Source organism: Amblyomma americanum, chromosome 3, assembly GCF_052857255.1.
Source record: "Amblyomma americanum isolate KBUSLIRL-KWMA chromosome 3, ASM5285725v1, whole genome shotgun sequence".
NCBI lineage: Eukaryota > Metazoa > Arthropoda > Arachnida > Ixodida > Ixodidae > Amblyomma > Amblyomma americanum.
Genome location: NC_135499.1, coordinates 10,351,551 through 10,375,211, shown reverse-complemented (window position 1 = coordinate 10,375,211; position 23,661 = coordinate 10,351,551). Strand labels below are relative to the sequence as shown.

At 43.9% G+C, this 23,661-nt stretch overlaps 1 protein-coding gene across 18 annotated transcripts in view; it reads right to left on the bottom strand.

Moving 5' to 3' along the window:
• Nucleotides 1-270: 270 nt before the first annotated feature.
• LOC144124450 (uncharacterized) overlaps nucleotides 271-23,661 on the bottom strand; it is a 425,125-nt gene continuing 401,734 nt past the window's right edge. For 9 of the 18 annotated variants that reach the window (XM_077657111.1, XM_077657115.1, XM_077657112.1 and 6 more), the window contains 2 exons: nucleotides 2,316-2,668; nucleotides 271-479 (listed from right to left, as the gene is read on the bottom strand). In XM_077657111.1, coding sequence (XP_077513237.1) covers nucleotides 305-479; nucleotides 2,316-2,668 — 528 coding nt within the window. In that variant the 3' untranslated portion in view covers nucleotides 271-304. The remainder of the gene's footprint in view (nucleotides 480-2,315; nucleotides 2,669-23,661) is intronic. The other 9 variants (XM_077657122.1, XM_077657125.1, XM_077657126.1 and 6 more) reach the window with 3 other exon arrangements.

Here is a 23,661-nt window from a genome sequence, read left to right as displayed (position 1 = left end):
AACTGTATATATGGCTAAAGACGGCCAAGTATTGAACATGGGCACAGACCCTTTGCGAGGCATTTTGTAGGCTTTCTCGCTGCGCACCTGAAATCTCTGAGATGTTAAAGATGACATTATGTTGGCATCATGAATGGGCACCAGCATGCCCATTTGCTTGATAAAATTATATATTTCACAAAAAGAGGCGCACAAGTCACCAGCACCTGTTTTGAAAGAGTCGGGTTAATTAATCTTGGTTATTTCCCAGAGAGCTGCAGCAATGCAATATCCAAGTCACGGGAAGCATTGTTTCATCTGGAAGTTACATCGTGCTTGGCACTGCACAGCTGAAGCTACGGCGAGGTTCCAGCGGCCTTGGTCTCGAGGTCGAGCGCCCGCTCCAGGCGCTGCGTCTCACAGCGCAGACGGTCGGGCCGCTCAGCAACGGCTTGTAGCGACCGCTCCAGCTCGGCGCTGAGGCCATCACCTCCTCGGCCCTGCGTGCATGGGACAAACACCGCATGCTCAACGCCTGCCAGCAGCGTGCCTTGCTAGGATACAGCAGCGCAAACAAGACATGTCCTTGCATGCCTTGTTTTTTAAAGAATGACAGCCAGGAATGTCCTCTGACGGCGCTGCAAGCATCCATATGCTCTAGTGTAATTCAACCATGCTGCGGAGACGGGCCCCTGGCTCCAAAAATGCTGCCACAGCCTGAGCGAGGGGAAGCTCTATCTTTCTCTCATTAGGTGCATGCCTGGCACGAGGAACAAACAGATAGATTTTATATCGAGGCCATGCTATGTGGACCAGCTCATCCAAATGCTACTTTACATTTTAGCGCCGTGTAACTGCACATCTCCACACACTAAGCACAAATCCAACGAAATAATGGCTTCAGAAAGACACATCTCGTTTAAATTCCTATGCAATAGAAATTTATTGCATCACTAGGAAATAAAATTAGTTAACTTAATCTGCTGATTCAATACCCGTTGCAAATTGAGGGAACATATGCCTAACATGACTGCATTTTACTCCCAGCTTAAACCGGTCAAGACTTGGGAGACATTTGCACAACAGAGGCAGAAGCTCTAGGACTGAGATTTACTGCAGAAAAATCGGGAATCACGGTTTATGATGATGAGCCCGGCATGATCACACTGCCATCATTTAGCCATAATTTTTTTATCTGTCATGAATTACCAATTAGCCCGATCAGTCACGCTGGCGTAGACTACATGGGAGACCAAAGGGAGGAAATCCGAGAAGCACAGTGATTTCAGAACAGCCCCAGTATGCTCAATTACAATAAGAAGAGATGACTAGAGCACTGGTCAAGAGAGTAGCCTGCCTGCCTAGCATGTCATATACTGGCTTTTTAGTGTGAAACCACTAATCCAGGCGTACCAACCCCGAGCAAGAATCTTGTGCTCCTAACTAACCTGAGCTTACCAGAGTTACCCGGGAAGTCCGCAGGATCGAGCGTCACGCAAGCTGCAGCCAATGGGAGGCTGGTGGGAGTTGGTCGCGAGAGGTTGCTCAGGTAGAGCAACATGGGTTGCACAATGCCTACCGGTGTAGCAACAGCCACCTTTCAGTGCAGTGGCGCATCACTTAACCGCTGCGCCACTGCGCTGGAGTGGCACGAGGACTTGCCGCCATGTATGAATGTTAAGCAGGGAATGGCCAATTCTGCATATATGTGGGCTTCAACGCACTTCACCCCTCAGGCGGAGCTTAAGCATCCCCTGCTTTTGCATGTGTACTCGATTTAGCTACATTAAAACCCTACCACTTTTCATCCTCTTCAGTACCTCTTTCTGTCTCGCTTAACTTTTCAAGACTATCTTCGATCACGATGCTGCCGTCAACGCTAAACTGCATCTGTTTCCTCAATTTGGGCACTCATGTCCCCTATCAGGATTATCCATCCGTTAGTTGAAAATTTTATGCTCTTCCATGTCCCGGCGAGCTCTGTCTACACTCTCTACCTGTCCACAAACAGACTGTTCCTATCCACGTGCTCATTCCTGCAACCGCAGCCTATTCCAAAACATTGTTTTGGGCCATGTATTTACTAAAAGCACACAAACTCAGCCATGCGAATGGGGAAAATGCATTGAAGCGCTTGTCCAACTACATGAGAATGACTAACTTTTCTTTCAAGAAATTACCAAGCAATGCGTATCCGTGACGCATTTGCTTTTGCTTTTGAGACCATTTTCCTGTGTAAGCAAGATGAAGGACATTTAGTGAAATGTGTACAGGACGTCTCGTGGACATGTGTCATTTTTCACGAGGGTGACAACCAGTAAAAAAAATATCATTACTTGGGAAGCCCCGGTTGCCACTCTTCCCCTTTGCAACCACCCGTCATGTGCCGGTGGTTCACACAGGCCGGCACGAGAGACGATGTCAGAGGGACAACACACAGACGCGTCCCTTTGGAGGCAGGCGAACCAGTCAGCAGCAGGAGGCAGGCACCCCAGTGTATCCCGGCTGGACGATGGGTGCATCCCCGGAGAGCGCTCGCGCCAGGGCAGCTGCCAGCAGGGCGAGCAACAGCGCCGTCTCCAGTGTGCACAGGCGTAGCACCGCACGGAGGGCAGCCTACGCGGCCCCCGGCAGATGTCGGGCGGGTGACTCTAGCGACCAGGTGGGCCATACAGAGCTCAATTCTGAGCTTTTGGGAAGATCGAACACGCAATCTCTCGTCGACGCTTTTAACATTAGTGAAAAAACAAATACATAACGATGCACATAGATATACGAAAAAACATATCCAAACAAGTTTTACCCACAAAACTCCCCCCTCCTAGCACGAGAGAAAAATATCACGAAGCCAGCTTGGTGCACAGACCCATTTAAAGAGTTTGGTAAAACATGAAGGGGCCATGAAAAGATATTTGCAATGATTAGAAAAGGCGCACGAACGATTGGTATTCCATAACATGCCACCATATCGCAAAAAACAGGACGTCAGGGTGCGATGCGATAGCATTAATGAGCTCATATGTCCGGAGTTGGTCATTCTCTACTTTGCACTCATACACTTCTGGCGCAGAGGTGCAGGGTGCACTGCCCTGCAATGGCAGGTGCTACCACTGGTAGGGCTTGTGGAGCCCAGGTTGCTCTCCTCCCTGAACATCTTCTCGCGACCAATCATTAATTTAACTGCCACTTGCCATGCTGGGCAGTTTTCTAAGAATTTGATGGACAGGCTGTGATGATGCCACAAGGTCACATGACTTAGGTGGCCCACCAGGTTTCTTTTCTGTGGATTTTTCGCTCACGATCAGCGACACCATTGACAACACCGGCTTTTCTGTGACACGGGCTCCTTAACGCTGTCGCGTTAAAATTTTCTAAGCTATGGCTCCACAAACACCAAAGAAATCGGCAATCAAAAATGAGGCTCTTCGTTTCCTTCTCAACAGACGCCGACACACAAGAAAAAGATTAAGAACCCAGGTTGCGAAAGCTCCCCGCCGCACCCCGTCCCGCCGGCGTCCCTTAAGCGCTTCCAATGGGGAGCATTCTAAATTTTGAAAGCGCTTGGAAAGACAAGAACTTTATGTGCCAGTGGTCACGCTCCTTAGTGTTTTATCTAGTGGTATGCACACGTGGCATCAATCCTATCATTAGATGTTGGTTGTCAATAATTTTATTTGTATCTTTGGCAACTACGTTCCGCTAGTCGTTGCTGCATGAGGCTGTGCAGGCAGTCTGGTCACCGGAGGAAAGGTTTGTCCCCTCCAGTTCTCTTGTCCTTGTCTTACCGAGCACTTTCAAAGTTTAGGATGCTATACAGACTAGCCCCAGCAGACAACTCTGTTAAACCACTGAGGAGGCTCACCCAGATTCAACGCTCTGCGTAGGTTACCGAGGCAGGGGCGGCTAAGAATGCGCAATGAGGCGTCCCCCAAATCGGTTACAAGGAGCTATTTCCAAAATGGTTGGTAAATGACAGGGCCCATGCACAGCATTTAAATTTGATCAAATACTCACAAAGACCATCTCCACAGATTTGTTGCATTACAGCTAGTACGACCATTAAAATCCTTTCAGGCTTCATTTATTACAAGAAGCAGTTCTAGCACAGTCATACAGCCGTACAACAAATATGGTAATGCCGTACAAGTAATACAGTATCGTTGCCAGCTAGGCTTGGCTAGCCTCATTTGCCATATGCGAGCAGTTACCGTAGTTACCGTGCTTACTGCACAGTGATGCTAAAATACTAATAGACAGTTTCAGCATAGCCAGGCAGCCATACGGCCAATACAGCACACGCCGTTGCTACCGCTGCCGTGTGTGCCTTTCCACATTTGCTGCACGGTCGTAGTTAGGGTAGCTTGAGTATTTGACATATGACAGTGCTAAAGCTCTCATTATTTATGCCATTGTAAAATGCAGTTCACTGCAGCTAGCGATCCATGTTTCGTTTTGTAGAAGCTGAGCGAGTTGGTAATGATCCGTCATGAAAAAATAGAACGAAAAAACACGAACAAAAATACGTCTTGTCCCCATGTCTTGTACTTTTTCACATCGTTTTTTTCGTAGTGGCCCACATAATTTTCACTTCATGCATCATATATGACTAGTTTTGATTTCAAGGACACTTTGCCTAACATAGACTCCAAAAATGGCACATATGAAAAAATGTTTCACATGTATTGAGAATCAGCTCCACCCGCATTCATGCAACACACAATTCCTCCATGACAAAAACACAGTCTGTTTCTCTTGTTGGAAACAAGAAAAAAATGATGGAATTATAAGCTCAAGAATTCTGATGTGGTGCTTAAACAGACGCCGGACGACGACATGCATGGACTAAATATTACAGATATTGCAGAATATTTAAAGTACACCTAATGAAGAAAGAAAACAGACTAGCAGGAGACACCCAAAGTAACTTCAGAATAACGGCCTGAGGGGAGAGTTGGTGCACGATGACATGAACGGCAGCACAAACAAGGACACTAACAAGAAAGAAAGAGACACCACATGCGTGCACTACCAACTGTTTATTGCGCGGAAAGGTGGCATATTTAAACATTCAGCTCAAGCATGTGACATCGCATTATCGCTCCGTGGAAAAAAATCATCAACATCAGGAAAACGAACAATAAAATTTAACCCTCGCATAAAAAAGTAACAGATTCTGATAGAAGGAATTAAAAAACTAAAAGGAGGGGGCAATCTCTTAGCAAAAGCAGTGTCACACGATCATAGCAATAGCGGAGTCATACATGAGAAGCAAAAGCAGTCAGACAGTAAAAAACCGATAACAAATAACAATCGTAGCAAAAGCAGAGTCAAACAAAGGAAGCAAAAGCAGTCAGAAACCGAAAAAACAACACACTGAAAAGATAAACACAATAAAAAGATAAAAAGACCGCCGCTAGAAAAGGAGAGCTGAAAAGTCGCACTGAGCATGATGTCACAAAAAACCATCAAGAAATGAAACTTCATTTCTACGGAGGGATATCGAAGAGTCGCTAACACAAGTGCTTCCCTTCTTTTTAATCATAAAAGCCTCAAGAATTTCACGTGCCACCTGATCGCGACTCCTGCCCAAAATCCTTATTCCGTTAAGCGTTGGCTCACACTTGCATTCTTTACAATAAGGAGGCAAAATCTCTCTTTCTTTCTTGTTAGTGTCCTTGTTTGCACCGCCGTTCATTTCACCCAAAATAACGTGCCATTATAGTTCACATAGCATCCACGAATCGCATCTCGCTGTCCAATACAGATGGCTGGCTGCTACAGTCACCAATAAGCCGCCGCGGCGGCATAGTGGTTATAGTGTTCCGCTGCTGACCCGAAAAACGCCGGTTCGATCCCGAATGCGGTAGTCGCATTTCGATGGAGGCGAAATGATAGAGACACATAAAACTTGCAATAGTCATCATCATCATCATCAGCCTGACTGCACCCACTGCAGGGCAAAGGCCTCTCCCATGTCTCTCCAATTAACCCAGTCCTTTGCCAGCTGCGCCCACCCTATGCCTGCGAACTTCTTAATCTCATCCGCCCGCCTAACCTTCTGCCGCCCCCTGCTACACTTGCTTTCTCTTGGAATCCACTCCGTTACCCTTAAGGACTAGTGGTTATCTTGCCTTCGCATCACATGTCCTGCCCAAGCCCATTTCTTCCTCTTGATTTCGACTAGGATGCCATTTACCTGCGTTTGTTCCCTCACCCACTCTGCCCACTTCCGCTTATACCTATCATTTTTCTTTCCATGGCTCGCTGTGTTGTCCTTAAGCTGAACCCTTTTCGTTAGCCTCCACGTTTCTGTCCCGTAGGTGAGTACTGGTAAGATACAGCTGTTGCACACTTTTCTTTTGAGGGATATTGGTAAACTGCTATTCTTGATCTGAGAGAACCTGCTACATACGCTCCACCCCATTCTTAGCCTTCTAGTAATTCTCTTTCATGATCAGGATCAGCACTCACTACCTGCCCTAAGTAGATGGAATCACTTAACACTTCGGGCATCTCGCTACCAAGTGTGAAGCGCTGCTCCCTTGCGAGACTGTTGAACATTACTTTGGTCTTCTGCTTGTTATTTTTAGACGGACCAATCTGCACTGCCTGCCTAACTCACTGATGAAATCTGCAGTTCATCTCCCGAGTGACTCAGCAAAGCAATATCATCAACGAATCGCAGATTATTTAGGTATCCTCCATTAACTCTTATCCCCAACTGTTCCCAATTCATGCCTCGGAATATCTCCTGTAAACAGGCGGTGAATAGCATTGGCGAGATTGTATCTCCCTGTCTGACGCTCTTCCTTATTGGAATTTTATTGCTGACTTTATGGAGGACTATGTTAGCTGTGCAGTTGCCATATATATCTTCCAGTATTTTGACATAAGGCTCTTCTACACCCTGATGACACAATGCCTGTAACTGCTGAGGTTTCCACCGAGTCAAATGCTTTCTCGTAATCAATGAAGGCTGTATATAGAGGTTGGTTATATTCTGCACATTTCTCTATCACCTGATGGATAGTGTGAATATGATCTATTGTTGAATATCCTTTACGAAAGCCTGCCTGGTCATTTGGTTGAGTAAAGTCTAAGGTTGCCCTGACTCTAGTAGCGATTACCTTAGTAAATACCTTGAAGGCAACGGACAGTAAGCTGATCGGTCTGTAATTTTTCAAGTCCCTGGCATCTCCCTTCTTATGAATTAAGATAATGTTTGCGTTCTTCCAAGCTTCTGGTACGGCTGAGGTCATAAGGCATTGCGTATACAGCGTGGCTAGTTTTTCTAGCACGATGACCTCTCCATCCTTCAACAGATCTGCTGTTACCTGATCCTCACCAGCTGCTTTTCCCCTTTGTATTGCTCCTAAGGCTGCATGTTAAAAAACCCCACGTGGTAAAAATTATCTGGAGCCCTCCACTACGATTTCCCTCATAGCCTCAGTCTCTTTGGGACGTTGAACTCCATAAAACAAACCAAACATTCGCTACTAGTTTTTCTAATGATATATGCCTGTATGAGCTCGTGAGTAAAACTTATCCTTATGGTAATGAAAAATGCTATCTTTAGCTGGAAGCTTGCGGTATCCCTTTTTTACGCACTACTAAGACGAATATTGTTAACACATTGATCCAGGCAAAGTTTACTGCAAGAAAAAAGGAGTTTGGTTACAACCACTAAAATGCGGGGTGCCTACCATGCCTCATGGATAACTTGGCAAAGGAAGGGAGTATGGTTTAGTGAAAAGCAGCAGCATTACATGGTAAATATTTCATTTGGACTCAACCAGCTGAACAAGGAGGCACAGCTCTGGCAAGAGACCATCGATATAGTGAAATGCTGTGGGCTCTTCTGCAATCTCTGCAGAGAAACAGGGAAAGTTTTTGAAGAAAACCTATAATGTGCGCCACGATGAAGCATTTGTGATGATAACACAGCTCAATGACAGTGCTTTCTTATCCGTTCACTCAGCAAGTACGCGTGGCGACACTCGGAGGGGCACAGACAGATTCTCAACAGCACCTTCTCTATGATTTTTTGCACGTATCACAGGTATAAGCTGGCCATCAGCCTGCTCAAGCCAAGTATACTGCCTGATGTCCTCCTGCTAACGCCCACTCGGAAGCCTATAGGGTTGCAAAAATCGAAGCGCGCAGATGCCATTTCTTTATCGTCATCGCGGAGAGAGTTGGCTCTGTACTTCAGCTGACCACTGGCGTACTAATCCCTTTGAAAGCATGAAATGCGCCTATACACATCATCAGGAATGTGGAAGGGATCCTCACGTATGTTAGGCCGCCGGTAATGATCACTCAACAGCGCGCACATCAAGGATGCAAACGGAGGAACCACCATGTTTACATCGAAGCAAATGCCAGCTTCTCTGTTCCACAGACGGCCAGCTCACCGGTTCGTTTTCACTTGACTGACAGCTCGTGTGACATGTAAAAAAACCACGGTACCACCTCCGTGAGATGTCGTCACACTGGCGGTAAGACACGCGGCCAATCGTGCACGACGGCCGGCGGGGAGGCGAACCAGTTCCAAAGCGAACTGTCTCGTGGATTCGGCCCCAGCTTTCAGAATGCAATGGCGAGCACGCGTAGAACACACTACGAAGGCTCGCTGGTTCGAACCGAATAAAAGTGGACCTACTGAATGCATTGTGGTCTTTGACTTCGTGAAGTGTCTTTGTGTACTGATGCGTACATGATTCATACCCTGGCAGCGCTGCAGTTTAAGCGTTTTCCTATTTTTTCTCAATTTATTTTATATTAATTCCAAAAAATCTCTTCGCAGTATGTTCACGTGTTTTATTTGACCAAATCGTGCCTATGCTGCTCAGGCATCTGCTTTCTCATTACCGACAATTGCAACATGGCTAGGGACCCAGCGGAACTTAATGTGATGTTTTTGTCTTGTAACTTTAACTGCATTATGTATGATGTTTTCTATTATGGGTTCAGCAGCATTTTAGAGTGCGGTGCTTTGAGTGTACTAAGGAAGTCAATGTAGATGATGCTGTTCTTGATGTTCTCTCGTACTATATGCTCTACAGTCACATAGATGGCATAAGAGTCAGCAGTAAAAGCTGATGCACACTGTGGCACTCGTATCATGTTTTCCTTTTTGTTGAATTACTACGCTTACAACATGAATTTCTGTTTTGGAGCCATCAGTGTAAAATTCTGTGTAGGTGTCACATTTTTCTTGCAGTGTGAAGAATTCCTGTAGTATGTGCTCGCTTGGCATTTGCTTTTTGTGTAAATGCCAAAGTTCACCTTTTTTTCAAATTATAGATGATTTCAAAGCCCAATTAAAAATTATTGCCGGCTCTAGAAGTACAAATTTTGTACAGCAATAGTAAAAAAGAATGGATTAATAATGAGAAAATTTTCAGCCACATGTTTTTATTCCTTGTCCCATTGTTGTCCTAAAAGCTGCCCTAATTGGAATGCCATAATTTTTCAGCAATGTTTACGATTTTTTGCTGCAAAATTGTAGGAGGCAAAAAATATTTTTGCATTGCTTCTAACTAAAAAGTATTCACAGAATTGCTGCAAAATAATCAGGTTCCAAAAAATTTTATTTTACTTTCTGCAAGGATCAAAGGTACCTATTTTGCAAAATTGGAAAATTGGCGTTATCCGCCTAGCAGTATATACGATTTTTTTCCAGAAAACTGAAACCAAGGCTTTGACGGAAACCTGTCTGGTCAGGAAAATTCATGGCGGGAAAGTACTGAGTGCCGACCAATCTTGTTAAGATGGAAGATATTTCAGCCCCGCTTCCTGATGTGGAACGCCTCAATTAACACCTGCTTTGACTCATCGCCTCTTTCGATTACTCGTGCCTGTTTTAGTAACGGCGCGCATGTCGCCGCATGTAGTAGCAACCACCGGAAGATTCTGCTCTTGTGTTTGGCTAGCTACACTTGCTCAATCATCTGGGATTATATTGCTTTGGCAGTGCTTCCCGTGTTCCGTTATTTCCGGTGCCCCCAGTGCTTGCTATTCCGCTCTTCATCAGTGACATCACAAAGGATATAAATTAGGGGTGTGCGAATATTCGAAATTTCGAATACGAATCGAATATGTTTGATAGTCGATTTGTATTCGTATTCGAAAATTGATATTCGTGAATTTCCGAATATTCGAAAATTCCCGAATACTCGCCAGTGATCGTATACTGCGCACACTCTCATAAATTCGACCGTGGAAGAACCACATTATCTGGAAAAATTAGCCGATAATCGAGTTCAAAATTCCAGAAAAACATTACAGAGGCCCTATCCGCTTCCTTCTCCTCCGTTTATCACGCGGACCGACCCCATCCCGACGCCGCAAGGCTTCACCACGTGAGAATTTCCCCGGACCGACCCCATCCCGACGCCGCAAGGCTTCACCACGCGAGAATTTCCCCAAGTGGGCTTTCCCACATATCACCCGTGCTGCGAACAAGATGGCCGACGGCCGCTTCGAGCAATCCGCCTTTTTCATTTTCCTGTGCTGCCACCTCGCGTACAACGCTGGAAGCTCACTGGTAGGGTACTGCGCGCCCAATCCGGCCGGACTGAGTGCCGCTGCGGAGCAGGTTTTGTTGGAATCTGTCAACGATGACGTGTCCTGGGCAGCACCTGGTACCTGGAGGATTTCTAGGGTTGACTGATGGCTTGGTGCGAAGTCCGAGGCAGGCTGTAGTGCCACGGCCGCTCAATGGCAACGCACTTGCAATCGTGCCCAAGCGCTGCAGATTAGCTACACGAGCTATAAAAGCACAAGCGTACTCGCAACAAAGCAGCTCTGCTAGCACTTCACTGTATTTTTCCACAACACACCACTGCATAGGTTAAACAAGCATGCGCGTCCGTAGAGACGAGCGCGAGAGGCGCACATTAATCCATTCCGGCGATACCACGCAGAGCTCTTCATCATGGATATGATTCGAACACACGCATAACGCACCTTCTTCTTCTTCTGCCTCTTAATACATGGCATATACCCACACGGGGGGATTGGCCAGGGTGTAGTGGCATAAACAAGGAAATTTTCATAGGAGATTATGACAACATTTTAGCACCATGCGCGAATGCTCTCGTAGCTTCTTTTTCGTTGCCCGCTCCATCACGCGTTGAAAGCGGCTCACAGCACTGGCCCATTTGGCCTTCTTGCTTGAGAAAGCAAAAAGCGTCGAAACGAAGTCTGGGTGCCGCGGTGACATTCGAGGCCTTCCTGCCCATGAATAAAACACTTCGTGATAGACTGCACACGCATTTAAACACAGTACCTCGTCCGTACCTGTCACAAAGTGATTCCCGCACAGTCTTGACGTGCTTGACCGTGCCCAAGGGCGGCACGATCGTCTAGCCGGCGAACTGCTTTTATCCACGCTTCGCTTCGAAGGCTGTCCCGGGAAGCGCTCGGAAAGCGAAAAAATCCGAGTTTCCTTTCCTTTACATATTGGGCATTGCTGCCGTATGCAACACATTTCGTAGGTATCGCCAAATGCGTCGCGCTGAACGCCCGACGGCTGCAGCAACGCACCCCGCGTAGGAAGCCGGTTTGTTTATACTTCCACGACCTGTCTCGAGTGGAGCGAGCGACCCTTCCAATATGTTTCGCGACACCGCCACCAGGAGATGGGCGCATGCGCAGTCGCGTCGTGAAAAAGGCGGATTGCATTGTGAAATAGTGTTTTTTTTAATCCTTCTGTAATACGTTACATATTTAATGCCCACATCAGAAGAATGCGTCCTGTCGCCTTCATAACTCTCCGAGCGTGACTTCCGCCATCCCGTTTTGTAAACTACGCTATGCGGGAAAGCCTACTTGCGGAATGACGCGGGAGCCTCCTAAAGGGGCGCGTCAAGTAGTCACAATAGGGCAAGCGATCCCTTCAAAATCTGGCCTATTGCATGGTGCATTGTAACCTGCACACATCTTGCATTGTAACCCGTACACAACAGGGCAAGGGATCAAAGAGTGGAGAAACTTGCTGTCCTGTCGGGGGGGGGGGGGGGGGGGGGGATAGTTCTCTGAACACAAAGGGTAAGTTGCTGTAGTGGAAAATATTGAAGGTAATGGTCCATCCTTTCGATGTGTAGCAAAATTTTAAAAAAAATTTTCCATTGCTTGCATTGAGCAGTTGACGATAGCAAAAACGTTAATAGCAAAAGAAAGAATGCAAGCCTGTAGATGAGAGATCATTATAACCAAATCTTCCAATATATGAAAAAATGCATAATACACTCCTTCCCATTCAAAAATGCTTTTGTAGACAGAAAGCTTGGATAACTGCTGTGTGCAGGGTGAAGTAAGCTTTTTTTCTATTGCTAAATATGTTTGGTATGTTGCACGTGTAATATTATTTCTGACCAGTTTTAGCTGTAATTCACTAAGCATGCAATATTTAGCGGCAGAGCTCGTGCTAACAAAATTTATTTTTCTTTTTATCTTTTTTTGCCAGTAGAGCCCTCCACCAGTTAGGTAATGCAAAAAATTATTTTCAAGAGTGACTTCCAAAGCTGACTTGAACAGAAAAAGCCCGCTACTTGCGCAGCTGCTCAATGAGAAGGGTGACCGGCCTGCCCCAACAATTGTTGGAGGTCGGCCGGAGAGAGCGCTTTTTACTACTGGCACCTGCAGCGCCCCCCTGAAAAGCTGCTGTCCCCAATATTGTTTGGTTCCTGTTGGTGTAGAAAGATGCGGCCATCTTAGAAAGCGTACAGTGCAAGGCTGTCCGATTTATATTTTGCTGATACTGACGTAAGAATTCTCCAACTGAACTGCATCATGCATGCCTCCCTGTGGTGTCTGAGCAAAGGTACACTGTATAGATTCTATTATTATTACTTCAAAATTCCTCTGAGATTGGTCCCTCAACCTTTATCAGAGTTGACCATTCCAAGCATACTCGCCATAAAAACTTGTGCAACAACACATTCTTTCCACTCACTCCACTGAGTGAGTGGAATGCGTGAGAGTGGAATGCGTGAGTGGAGTGAATGAGTGTGAAATCATTCAGCTCATGTGGTGCATCTGCACGAGCATTGTCATTCCAATAGAATTCCTCCCTGTTTAGTTCTCTGGAAAATACACTTCAAGCAAGAACGGCACAAGCTAGAAACTTTTATTTCGACCAAACTTTGGCAACGTTTATGAAAGACAAACCAGCTAAATTTTGGAAGTCTGCCCTTCCCCAATCCCATAATCCATCTGCATTCATCATCAATGGTGAGTCCTGTGTTGATTCTTTTATCATGAATCAAGCTTTCAGTAATCTCTTCCAATCAGTATTCACTAGAGATTTCATTTCATTTTATTACCTTAAAGGCCCCAAAAGAGGGGTGTTACATAAGGGGTGGCAACAATTAAAAGCACAGATTCACAATAACACGAAAGTTTTTACATTTTCAGCGAAACGACTTGGGCAAGTGATGATGGCAACGTTGTTTGGAAGGCCGTTCCAGTCTGCGGCTGCACGAGGAAAGAAGGAATTAGAAAAAGTGACGGTGCGTGAGCGTGGACGGGCAACTTGTAGGTGATGGCTGGTGCGATGAGATATGCGTGCTGGGGGAAGAATATAAGGATGACAGAGCTACTCCTGAATTTATTTCCAATACCGCACTCGCCCCTTTTCCTAGCACTGATATCAATGTTACTGGTGTACACAATCTCTTATTAAATCTGGACATCCATCACTGTGCAAAAATTTGAAAGTTATTCCAGGGCACAAAGATGCTAACAAGCTGCTGATCACCAATTGCAGACCAATCTCCTTATTATCTACAACATGTAAACTCCAAGAGCATATTGTTCATAAAAGCATTCTGCAGTGTTTAACAGAGCACAACATATTGTCATGCGCAGCATGGTTTGTGTGCAGGTTTTTCCACTGTGTGTCACAATCAATTGAATTCACTCATGATATCGCTACAACACTTAAGACGCGAGGACAGATTGATGCCATTTTTATAGACTATGTGAAAGCATTTGATACTATGTGCCATCAAAAACTTTTATTAAATTGAAGGTTTTTATTAATCATTCTAACCTTGTAGGCTGGCTAACTGATTACTTGCACTTATGTTCGCAGTTTATTTGCTGTAACCAGACGAATTCACTTAGCAAAAGGGAAACTTCGGGGGTGCCCCAACGGTCTGTTTTACAGCCAATTTTATTTATCTGCATCAATGATGTTATTACAGCTTTCAGTGACCTTCCGGTAAAAATTCAATTATATGCCAATGACTGCGTCCTTTATTCTGAAATCACCTCAATTCTTGATCAAAAGAAGCCAAGTAATGTATTTTCAACGTTCTGTGACTGGAGTGAGAAATGGCAAATGTGGATTATTTTCAAGAAAACTGTCTTCATGACAATTACAAACGAAAGACAAACATCTAAGTACACCTATAATAAAAATTCAACGTCCTATCACAAGTAAATCAGCTTGAGAGGGTTCACCAATGACAGTGTCCATAAGAAATACATGGGAAATTTCAGAAGCTGTAGCGTGTCTAAGAATGGCTCGATCTTCATGAGGTCTGTGGCAGCGTTTTCTTCTTTAATGAATGGAGGAAATGTTGCAGACAGATATTATTTTTGAAGTTTCATTTTTTTACAAATCAGAGGTAAGTATCCAGAAAAAATGCACATTTAGATATGTCGGTCTTTCATGTTATCTCATGAAAACACTAAGCCAAATATCAAAATTTCGTCCGCAACATTTCCTCCCTTTTTCTTTCTTGATTGTCAAGCAGCAATTTTCATTCATATCGAGCATAGTATTTGCGTTTTACAGGATCTGAAAGTTGTGTATGTATTTTCTGCGGGGATTTGAAATTCGCGCCAAATTTAACTAGCGCGACGTGGCTCCATCTGGCATCAGAATATTTTCTCGCTACTACACTCTACCACCAGCCTCTTGGTTGTCTGTGTTCGTGCGATACAGCGATGATGTGCCTCAGTCTTGGAGGCTGCTACTGCTTGCTCGACGCTTGCTGTCACTACAGCTGAACCGGTCTCGAATCGCTAAAATCGAGTTCATGTAAACGCGCAGTGGTTGAGTTGGATTGACCATGCTCAACCCAACCCCCGAATCGACCCGACGTTATACGGTTCATGTAAACAGGGCTAATGGCGTAGACTGATTGTCATGACGTTGCGATTAACCTCCTTTCACTGAGGCGCTTGCCAATCACCTGCGATTTCACGCTATACTCGCAGACAACTATGTATGCCAGTGCAACAGCCCACATCAAGGGGAGAAAGGACCATTTCCTTCCTTTTCCTGCTCAGCCCCTGCTGCACTGCAACTGCGACGTCATGAGAACCGGTCGAAGCCAACATTCGGCTTTGGCTCCAAGCTAGTGAAACCAGAATGTGTCGGATCGGCATCGAAACATTGGTTCTCTAACGAATCTTTGGTCGAGCGTCGCCCTTTTTCCCCAATTCTCGTCGCGACCAGGCATATCTCTGCCAGAATGTTCACGTTATCAGTGCAGGTGCTGTCCACTGTACGTGGGTAAGCATGGTTGCACCTTATCTGCAGAAAGCAGCTCGCGGATTTCCGAGCCCCCTACTCCAGAATAGACATCTCTGTGGTGTAAATAACATGATGTCAAATGTTCATGGCCTGGCTGGCAAAATCATCCAGTTTTGCTTTTGAACCGGTTTCGCATGTGTCAAGCGTTCCTAAATCGTCTTTATTCTCCCAATTAGATACGCCTCGGTATGCACCACACCTAGTCGCACCTCCTGCACTAGGCTTCCAAAAGTCGCACATTTCAATCAGAAAAACGCTCGGAAGGGGTGCTATATAAATACATATATAAAATATATAATACATAAAAGTATATAATATATAAACTATATGAAAGAACACAAAAAAAAACAGAGCTCATAATGAGACTTTTCCGGAACCATTGTAGGTGTGGAATTTTCGCTTTGAAACCCCTGACGTCATGGCAATTCAGGTGTTTTCAAAAATTATATAAAGCGCACATAGGACAACAGACAAGGGAGACCAAACAACACTTTGCTTGACCAAACTAAAATCTTATTTTGACACCCTAATCAGCTAACCAGAGAGATTTCAGAGGCCTATCACATCCGTAAGAATCAGCACACGTGTGTTGCCGACCCTATGGTGGTTTTGAATGAAAGAGAGTTTTCTTATCTTGACGCACCTGCATGAGCACTTTTCCTGTTACGCCTGCGCGATGGCTTTTGTTTTGTTTGTGATTGTTCTTCCTTTTTGTGTTTCTCGAATAAACGCCCAGTTGCGAGTAAGCGCTTGTGTTGTTTGGTCTCTCTTGTCTGTTGTCCTAAGTGCGCTTTATATAATTTTTGAAAATAAAAAACCAACTAGCTCAGATGTCAATTCTCTTAAGTTGCATAGGCATATAGATATAATTTGCGCAAAACCACAGAGGAAACGTCTTCTGCAGTGCAGTTTGAAAACTGCCCCAAAGAAGGGCTAGCCTACAGCATACAAATCTTTGATGGGCTCGGCAGCAGCGCATCGGAAACGATGTTCAGGAGCCATTTTTGCTTCATTCTTCAGGTGCTGGTGGGCCTGTTTCAAGTGCAGCCACCTGTCTTCTGCTTGCCTGGACTGTCTGCCGTCATCGCCGATATCAACAACGACCTACTGGCACGTGCTGATGTGACAAGCGTCAACAGAATCATCGAACCGGCAGCCAGGATTTCTGCGCATGCCCCGACGTCTGGGACGGCAGAGCACGTGGTTCACCAAGCCTTTAAAAGGAGCCCTGCATCTGCGTTCATCTTCAGTGGGCTCGGCAGCAGCGCATCGGAAACGATGTTCAGGAGCCATTTTTGCTTCATTCTTCAGGTGCTGGTGGGCCTGTTTCAAGTGCAGCCACCTGTCTTCTGCTTGCCTGGACTGTCTGCCGTCATCGCCGATATCAACAACGACCTACTGGCACGTGCTGATGTGACAAGCGTCAACAGAATCATCGAACCGGCAGCCAGGATTTCTGCGCATGCCCCGACGTCTGGGACGGCAGAGCACGTGGTTCACCAAGCCTTTAAAAGGAGCCCTGCATCTGCGTTCATCTTCAGTGGGCTCGGCAGCAGCGCATCGGAAACGATGTTCAGGAGCCATTTTTGCTTCATTCTTCAGGTTTGTTCTTATATGCCTACTAAATGCTTCCGCAGCGATAACCGCTGCCTATTGCTGCTGCCTTGCCCACTATGCATTGCGTACTTTTTATCTGATGTCCGGTCATTCACAGAAGATCTATTGTCATGCGGTGACATTGAATCTAACCCCGGTCCAACACAGGAGGATTTGTTGCTTCAGCTTGTTTCAGGCCAAACCAATATGACTGCCTCTATTAACCAGTTGCTGGAAAAATAGACTACGCTGGAGGATAAAATCGGAGGTTTATCTGTCCGCATTACCAACCTGGAAGACAAACTATCCTGTCTGGCATCTATAAGCAAAGTGGTCAGTGATCTAAAAGAAACGGTAGCTCAACTTGAGCAAGATAATTCATACATGCTAAAAAAAATTGATGATTTAGAAAACAGGAGTAGGAGAAATAACTTGATTGTTTATGGTTTGGAGGAGGGTGACGAAGAAACTCCTACCAGTCTTCAGAATGCGATCCGGAAAGAACTCTTTGAAGAAAAATTGAAAGTTGAAATCAATAGCATAGAGAGGTGTCACAGGCTGGGAAAAAAGAAGAAAGATCAAAGCCGCCCCGTAATTATGAAGTTTCAGGACTACAGAGAAAAACTTTCGGTGTTACAGGCTTGTTCGGGGCTGAAAGGAACCAAATTCTCTGTGGCTGAAGACTTTTCCAGCCGAGTTCGTGAAATTAGAAAAAAGCTGTGGCAAAGCTGTGCAGTGGAGAAGGCTAACGGCGCTAAAGCCAAACTGATATTTGATAAGCTGGTTATCGACGGTGCTATGTTCGGATGGGACGAAGTGAAGAATGAGCCCTATCGTATATCTAAAAAGAGGGAATGACAGACGCATATTATGAACAAAAGGTTCACACTGATAAACGTCAACTGTCGAAGTATTGTCTGCAAAGCTACGCAACTTGAGGGCCTGCTGTTGACGTATGATGTAGAAATCGCTGCACTCACTGAAACCTGGTTGGGAAAAAATATTTTTGACAGCGAATTCGTACCACAAAACTACAAAGTTTTTCGCAAAGACCGAGATGGAAGGGGCGGTGGAGTGGCCATACTGTTCAAATCTTCACTGCAAGTCTTTAGAATGCCAGATATTGACGATGTAGAAGGCATCTTTTGTAAATTTTACAAAAACAATGTTCGTTACGTTTTAGGAGCCGTGTACAGGCCACCCAATTCCTCTGTAGCACTCCTAGTGAATCTAAAAAAATATATTGAGCGCCATATAAAACAGAATGATAGGCTAATGTTGACTGGCGATTTTAATTTACCAAACATAGATTGGACTGCCTTTTCGCATTCTAATAACATCATTGAGCAAACTATGCTTGATATTTCTATTGCCTTTGACCTGCTTCAGGTAGTTAAAGATCCTACTAGAGTCCACAATGGTTCATATTCAATTCTTGATCTATTTTTTGTAAATGGTACTGTCAAAGAAAATGTCGAATGCTATGTAACGACCGGTATTTCTGATCACAAAGCTGTTGTACTGACATTGATAAATGCAAACTTTGATCGCCGAAATACTGTCGGTTTCTTTCCTAATTTTTCTCGTGCACATGATGAATCTATTCTTGATATGCTCGACTTTCATTATGACCGCTTTATGAATTTTAATGGAAATGTGAATGACTTATGGCTATTTTTCAAAAGTGTTGTCTTTCAGTGTATTGAACGATTCGTTCCAAAAATTGCAAAAAAGTCCCCAAAATGTAACCCTTGGATAACACGAGAGACATTACGCTCACAACGAAAGCTAAAAAGAATGAAAAAAAGGTTAAAAGCAGGAAACTATTCCCAAACGATCATTGATGAACAAACAGAAAAACTCAAACAGCTGATTGCCCATGACAAGGAAAAGTACTTTTCTACTCAGCTACCTACCTTCATTAAAACATGCCCTGAGAAATTCTGGAGGCAGATAACTCCAGCTTCACGATCTCATGATACTTTCAAAGTAAATGGAATATGTGAGCGTGATGATGCTTTGGTGTCCACGGCTTTCAATGACTACTTCAAATCGGTGTTTACGCAGGATGACAGCTCTCTTCCCTGCTATTCCGTGAATTTGCCTTCAATTCCTGATGTTGTGATTTCCGAGGCAGGTGTTCTCAATTTATTATTGAAGCTTGATGTAAAAAAATCTCCCGGACCAGATGACATTCCCAACGCATTCCTGAAGCGTTATGCAGAATGGTGTGCCAAGTACTTATGCATCTTATTTAACAAATCACTAAATGAAGGATCATTACCGGATGACTGGAGAACGGCAAGAATCAAACCAATTCACAAAACTGGAGACAAAGCATCTATTCAGAATTACCGTCCGATATCATTAACATCTACAGCATGCAAGGTCTTGGAACACATCATTCATAAACATATAGCAGATTTTCTTGAACAAAACAATTTTCTAACTAATGCACAGCATGGCTTCAGACGAGGATTTTCCACTGCCACTCAGCTAGTACAAACTATACATGAATTTGCGCAGGCAATAAACGAAGGAAAGCAGACTGACGCTATATTTATGGACTTTAAAAAAGCATTTGATAAAGTTTCGCATAACAAACTTCTTCACAAATTAGGTAATGTACTAAAAAATGACAAATTACTTGCATGGATTACAGCCTACTTAAGAAACCGTCGTCAGTTTGTAGTAGTAAATAATTCCCCTTCCCCTCCAGTTCCTGTTGATTCCGGCGTTCCCCAAGGATCTGTTCTTGGGCCACTCCTCTTCTTGATTTTTATTAATGACATTGTCGATAACATCTCAGTTTCTGTTAGATTATATGCTGACGATTGTGTGTTATATGAAAAGATTACTACTACTGAGGACCAAGTACGGTTAAATAACGATTTCACTAAGATAATAACATGGTGTGACCAATGGCAAATGTGCGTTAATTATGATAAAACAGTGTTCATGCGTATAACCCAGAAAAAGAAGCCTCTTTTGTTTAACTATACTGCTAAAAACAAAGTTCTCTCTCAAGTGAATACTTACAAATACCTAGGTCTGCGGATCTGCAATAACCTCTCCTGGACAGAGCACATTGACAACGTTACAGCTAATGCCCTACGCAAACTATTTTTCCTCCGACGTGCTCTGAAGCTCGGCCCCCCCAGTGTACGTTCACTTTCGTATAACACTATTATTCGCCCTATGTTAGAATATGCCGTCATAATCTGGGATCCTTTCACTAAATCTAACATTGCTAAATTAGACAGAGTCCGAAAGAAAGCAGCACGGTTTATTTACAATTCATATAACCGCACATCTATCACTGCACTTCTTAATCAAAGTGGTTTGCTTCCAGTCTCTCATAGAAATCGCATCTGTCGTCTAAAATTTTTATTTCAGTTAATCAAAGGTCAGTACAATATTGACACATCCAATATTATATCGTTCTCCTCAGGGTACAACACAAGACAACGCCATGATTTTACAGTAACACCATTAAACGCACGAAATAACACCTTTAAGTACTCTTTTTTCCCCAGAACGATTACAGACTGGAATAATCTAACTAATGATGCAGTAACCCAAACTTCACTAAAAAGGTTTGAAAGCCACCTTTAACTTTTTTTTTTATAATGTCGTACCGCTACATTTCTTTGTTTCATTGTTTCTTGATCTTAAATTGTTGATCAATTGTTCTTGATTGTTTGCTTGTTCCTGAGGTCGTTTTTGTTGTTTCCAGAATTTATGTATTGTGTGCCCACCCCTGCGAAGGTCTTGTAAAAGATCGCAGTATCAATAAATAAAAAAAATAAATAAATGATGATGATGAATTTTGATGGCGCAAAGGTATCTGTGGCCAAACAGCACCATGGTAAAAGGTATTTTCGACGACTCAATGTGGTGTCAAAGACCGATTTCCCAAGCATTTCACCCTAAAGAAGCAGAGCACCAGACCAGGGAAAAGTTCGTACCCATTGTATCACTGGTGGGTACCCGGCGATACTGAGGATCGAACCCCGCACCTGCCGGATGCGAGGTGGATGCTCAACCACTTGGCCACCGCTGCAGTCACAAATCTTTGCTAGGACCGCTTCTTCAGTATGCTTCTGCTGTTTAGTCACCCTATCATGTAAAACCACTTGAGTTTGTTAAAAAAAAAAAAATCAGATTTATTTACCGGCATTATGACCAGAATTTCTCGCCCTTGGCTCATGCCGCCATCAAATCACTCTCTTCCCTCGCTCATAAGTGCATGCATGACTGCATCATTCTTTTCCACAATATCATACATGGCACTTTATCTGTACAAGCACCAATTCAGTTCACCAATCCTTGTGCACCGTGCACACACCGCAGTAACCCGCTCAATTTACTTGCTCTAGAGGCACCAACAGATGAAATGAACGGCAGCGCAAATCAGGACACAGACAAGAAAGAGACACCACATGCGCACACTACCAACTGTTTATTCTACGGAAAGGTGGCATATTTAAACAGTTCTGCTCAAGCATTGATACTCATCCCATTATCACTTAGAACCCAGCACGTGGTATGAAAAGCCGCTACATCAGGTTAACAGACTATATACTGCAGATTACACTAACAGATATCTTTGATCAAAGGAATTAAAGAAACTGAAACAAAGGAGCCATCTCTTAGCAAAAGCAGTGTCAAACAATCGTAGCAACAGCATGAGAAAACGTTAGAAAGCGGAGGCGGGTCAAATTTGCCTCCCCATTGCAGAGACTGCAAGTGTGAGCCGGTGCTTAACGGAATAAGGATTCTGGGCAGGAGTCGCCATCAGGTGGCGCGTGAAATACTTGAGGCCTTTATGATAAAAAAGAAAGGAAGCACATGTGTCAGCGACGCCTCGGTATTCCTCCGTAGAAATGAAGTTTCCTTCCTAGACAGTTTTTTGTGACGTCATGTTCTGTGATACTTTTCAGCCTAGCATTTCTAGTGGCCGTCTGCTGTTTGTTTAGGTGGGTTGTTAATTGTTTTATTGGTATTATCTTTCTTTTTCTGACTGCTTTGCTACGATTGTTATTGGTTTTTTACTTTTTATATTTTGTTTTTTTTTTGTTTCTGACTGCTTTTGATTCTCCTGTATGACTCTGCTGTTGCTAGGATTGTTTGGCACTGCTTTTGCTAAGAGATGGCCCCTTTGTTTCAGTTTTTTTAATTCCTTTGATCAAAGATATCTGTTAGTGTAATCTGCAGTATATAGTCTGTTAACCTGATGTAGCGGCTTTTCATACCACGTGCTGGGTTCTAAGTGACAATGGGATGAGTATCAATGCTTGAGCGGAACTGTTTAAATATGCCACCTTTCCATAGAATAAACAGTTGGTAGTGTGCGCATGTGGTGTCTCTTTCTTGTCTGTGTCCTGATTTGCGCTGCTGTTCATTTCATCATGCACCAACTAGCCCCTCAGGCCGTTATTCTGAAGCACCAACAGATTCTTATACATAATCTTTGTCCACACACTATAGAAATCTGGAACTCACTGGATGGTTCATTTCATGCACTGCCACATGCTGAATTTGCCAACCAATTACTTAGTCATATGTGACGACACATTTTTTTCCACCGAATCTTATATGTACCCATGTTTGTATTCTTTTTCCTTGCTTTGCTCACTTATGTATAAGTAAATAAAGAAAAATAAAACTTGATCCAGAGAACTCACAAGAGAATTCATCTGAAAGCTTTACCCAGCTTGTGGAAGAATCGCTATTCCCGGTAACCGCACAGTAAATCTGTCTACTGATAAGTATTTCATTTTGCTGCTCCTTCAGTGAGTTCACTGTACTGCATAAGTACTTATGTATCTATGTTGAAACTCAGCATTTTGTGTCAGTTCTTTATTCTTTGTACCTGTCTTTGGCTTTGACCTGTAGTGATTTGTGCTGTCAACTGTGCTGCCTTGTGTGCTCTCGTGTTTACTTATACATTCAATTTAACCGCATTGGGCCATTTTCTCTTTGCACCCACCCCTGTTACAATCCCTCCTGGGATTGACAGTATCATGAAATAAATGAATAAATAAAAGGATGCAATCCCACTTCACAAGTCGTCTGAATGAAAACAGTCTGACAGTGACTGAGCAAAAATATTCTTGATTACTAGAGACATGCAAGGAAAAGTATTATTGCAATAGTAATTTCCAAGCTTCATAAATGGGACAGCACATTTCTAAGTGCTGCAACGACACAGTCATTAAGACTGGCTGCTGACGCTTGCAAGGAAGCAGCGCTAGAGATGAATATGCGGCCAAGCTACATAGATAGAGACCAAAAGAAATTTGAGCGAAAAAGTGTTTTCTTTTTCAAGCTCTGCCCAAACATCTCGAAACGGTTATTTTTACATGCTCCTCCTTTTACTTCAGAAAGCACCAAACTTGAGAGAGGAATTTTTCTCAGCTCACGAGATACAGCAAATGAAAACTGACTGAACTGACATTGTTTGAAAAATTGCTGATAGTGACAGAGCACACAACGTTACAAAAAAAAAATGTTACAACAAAAAGTAACTT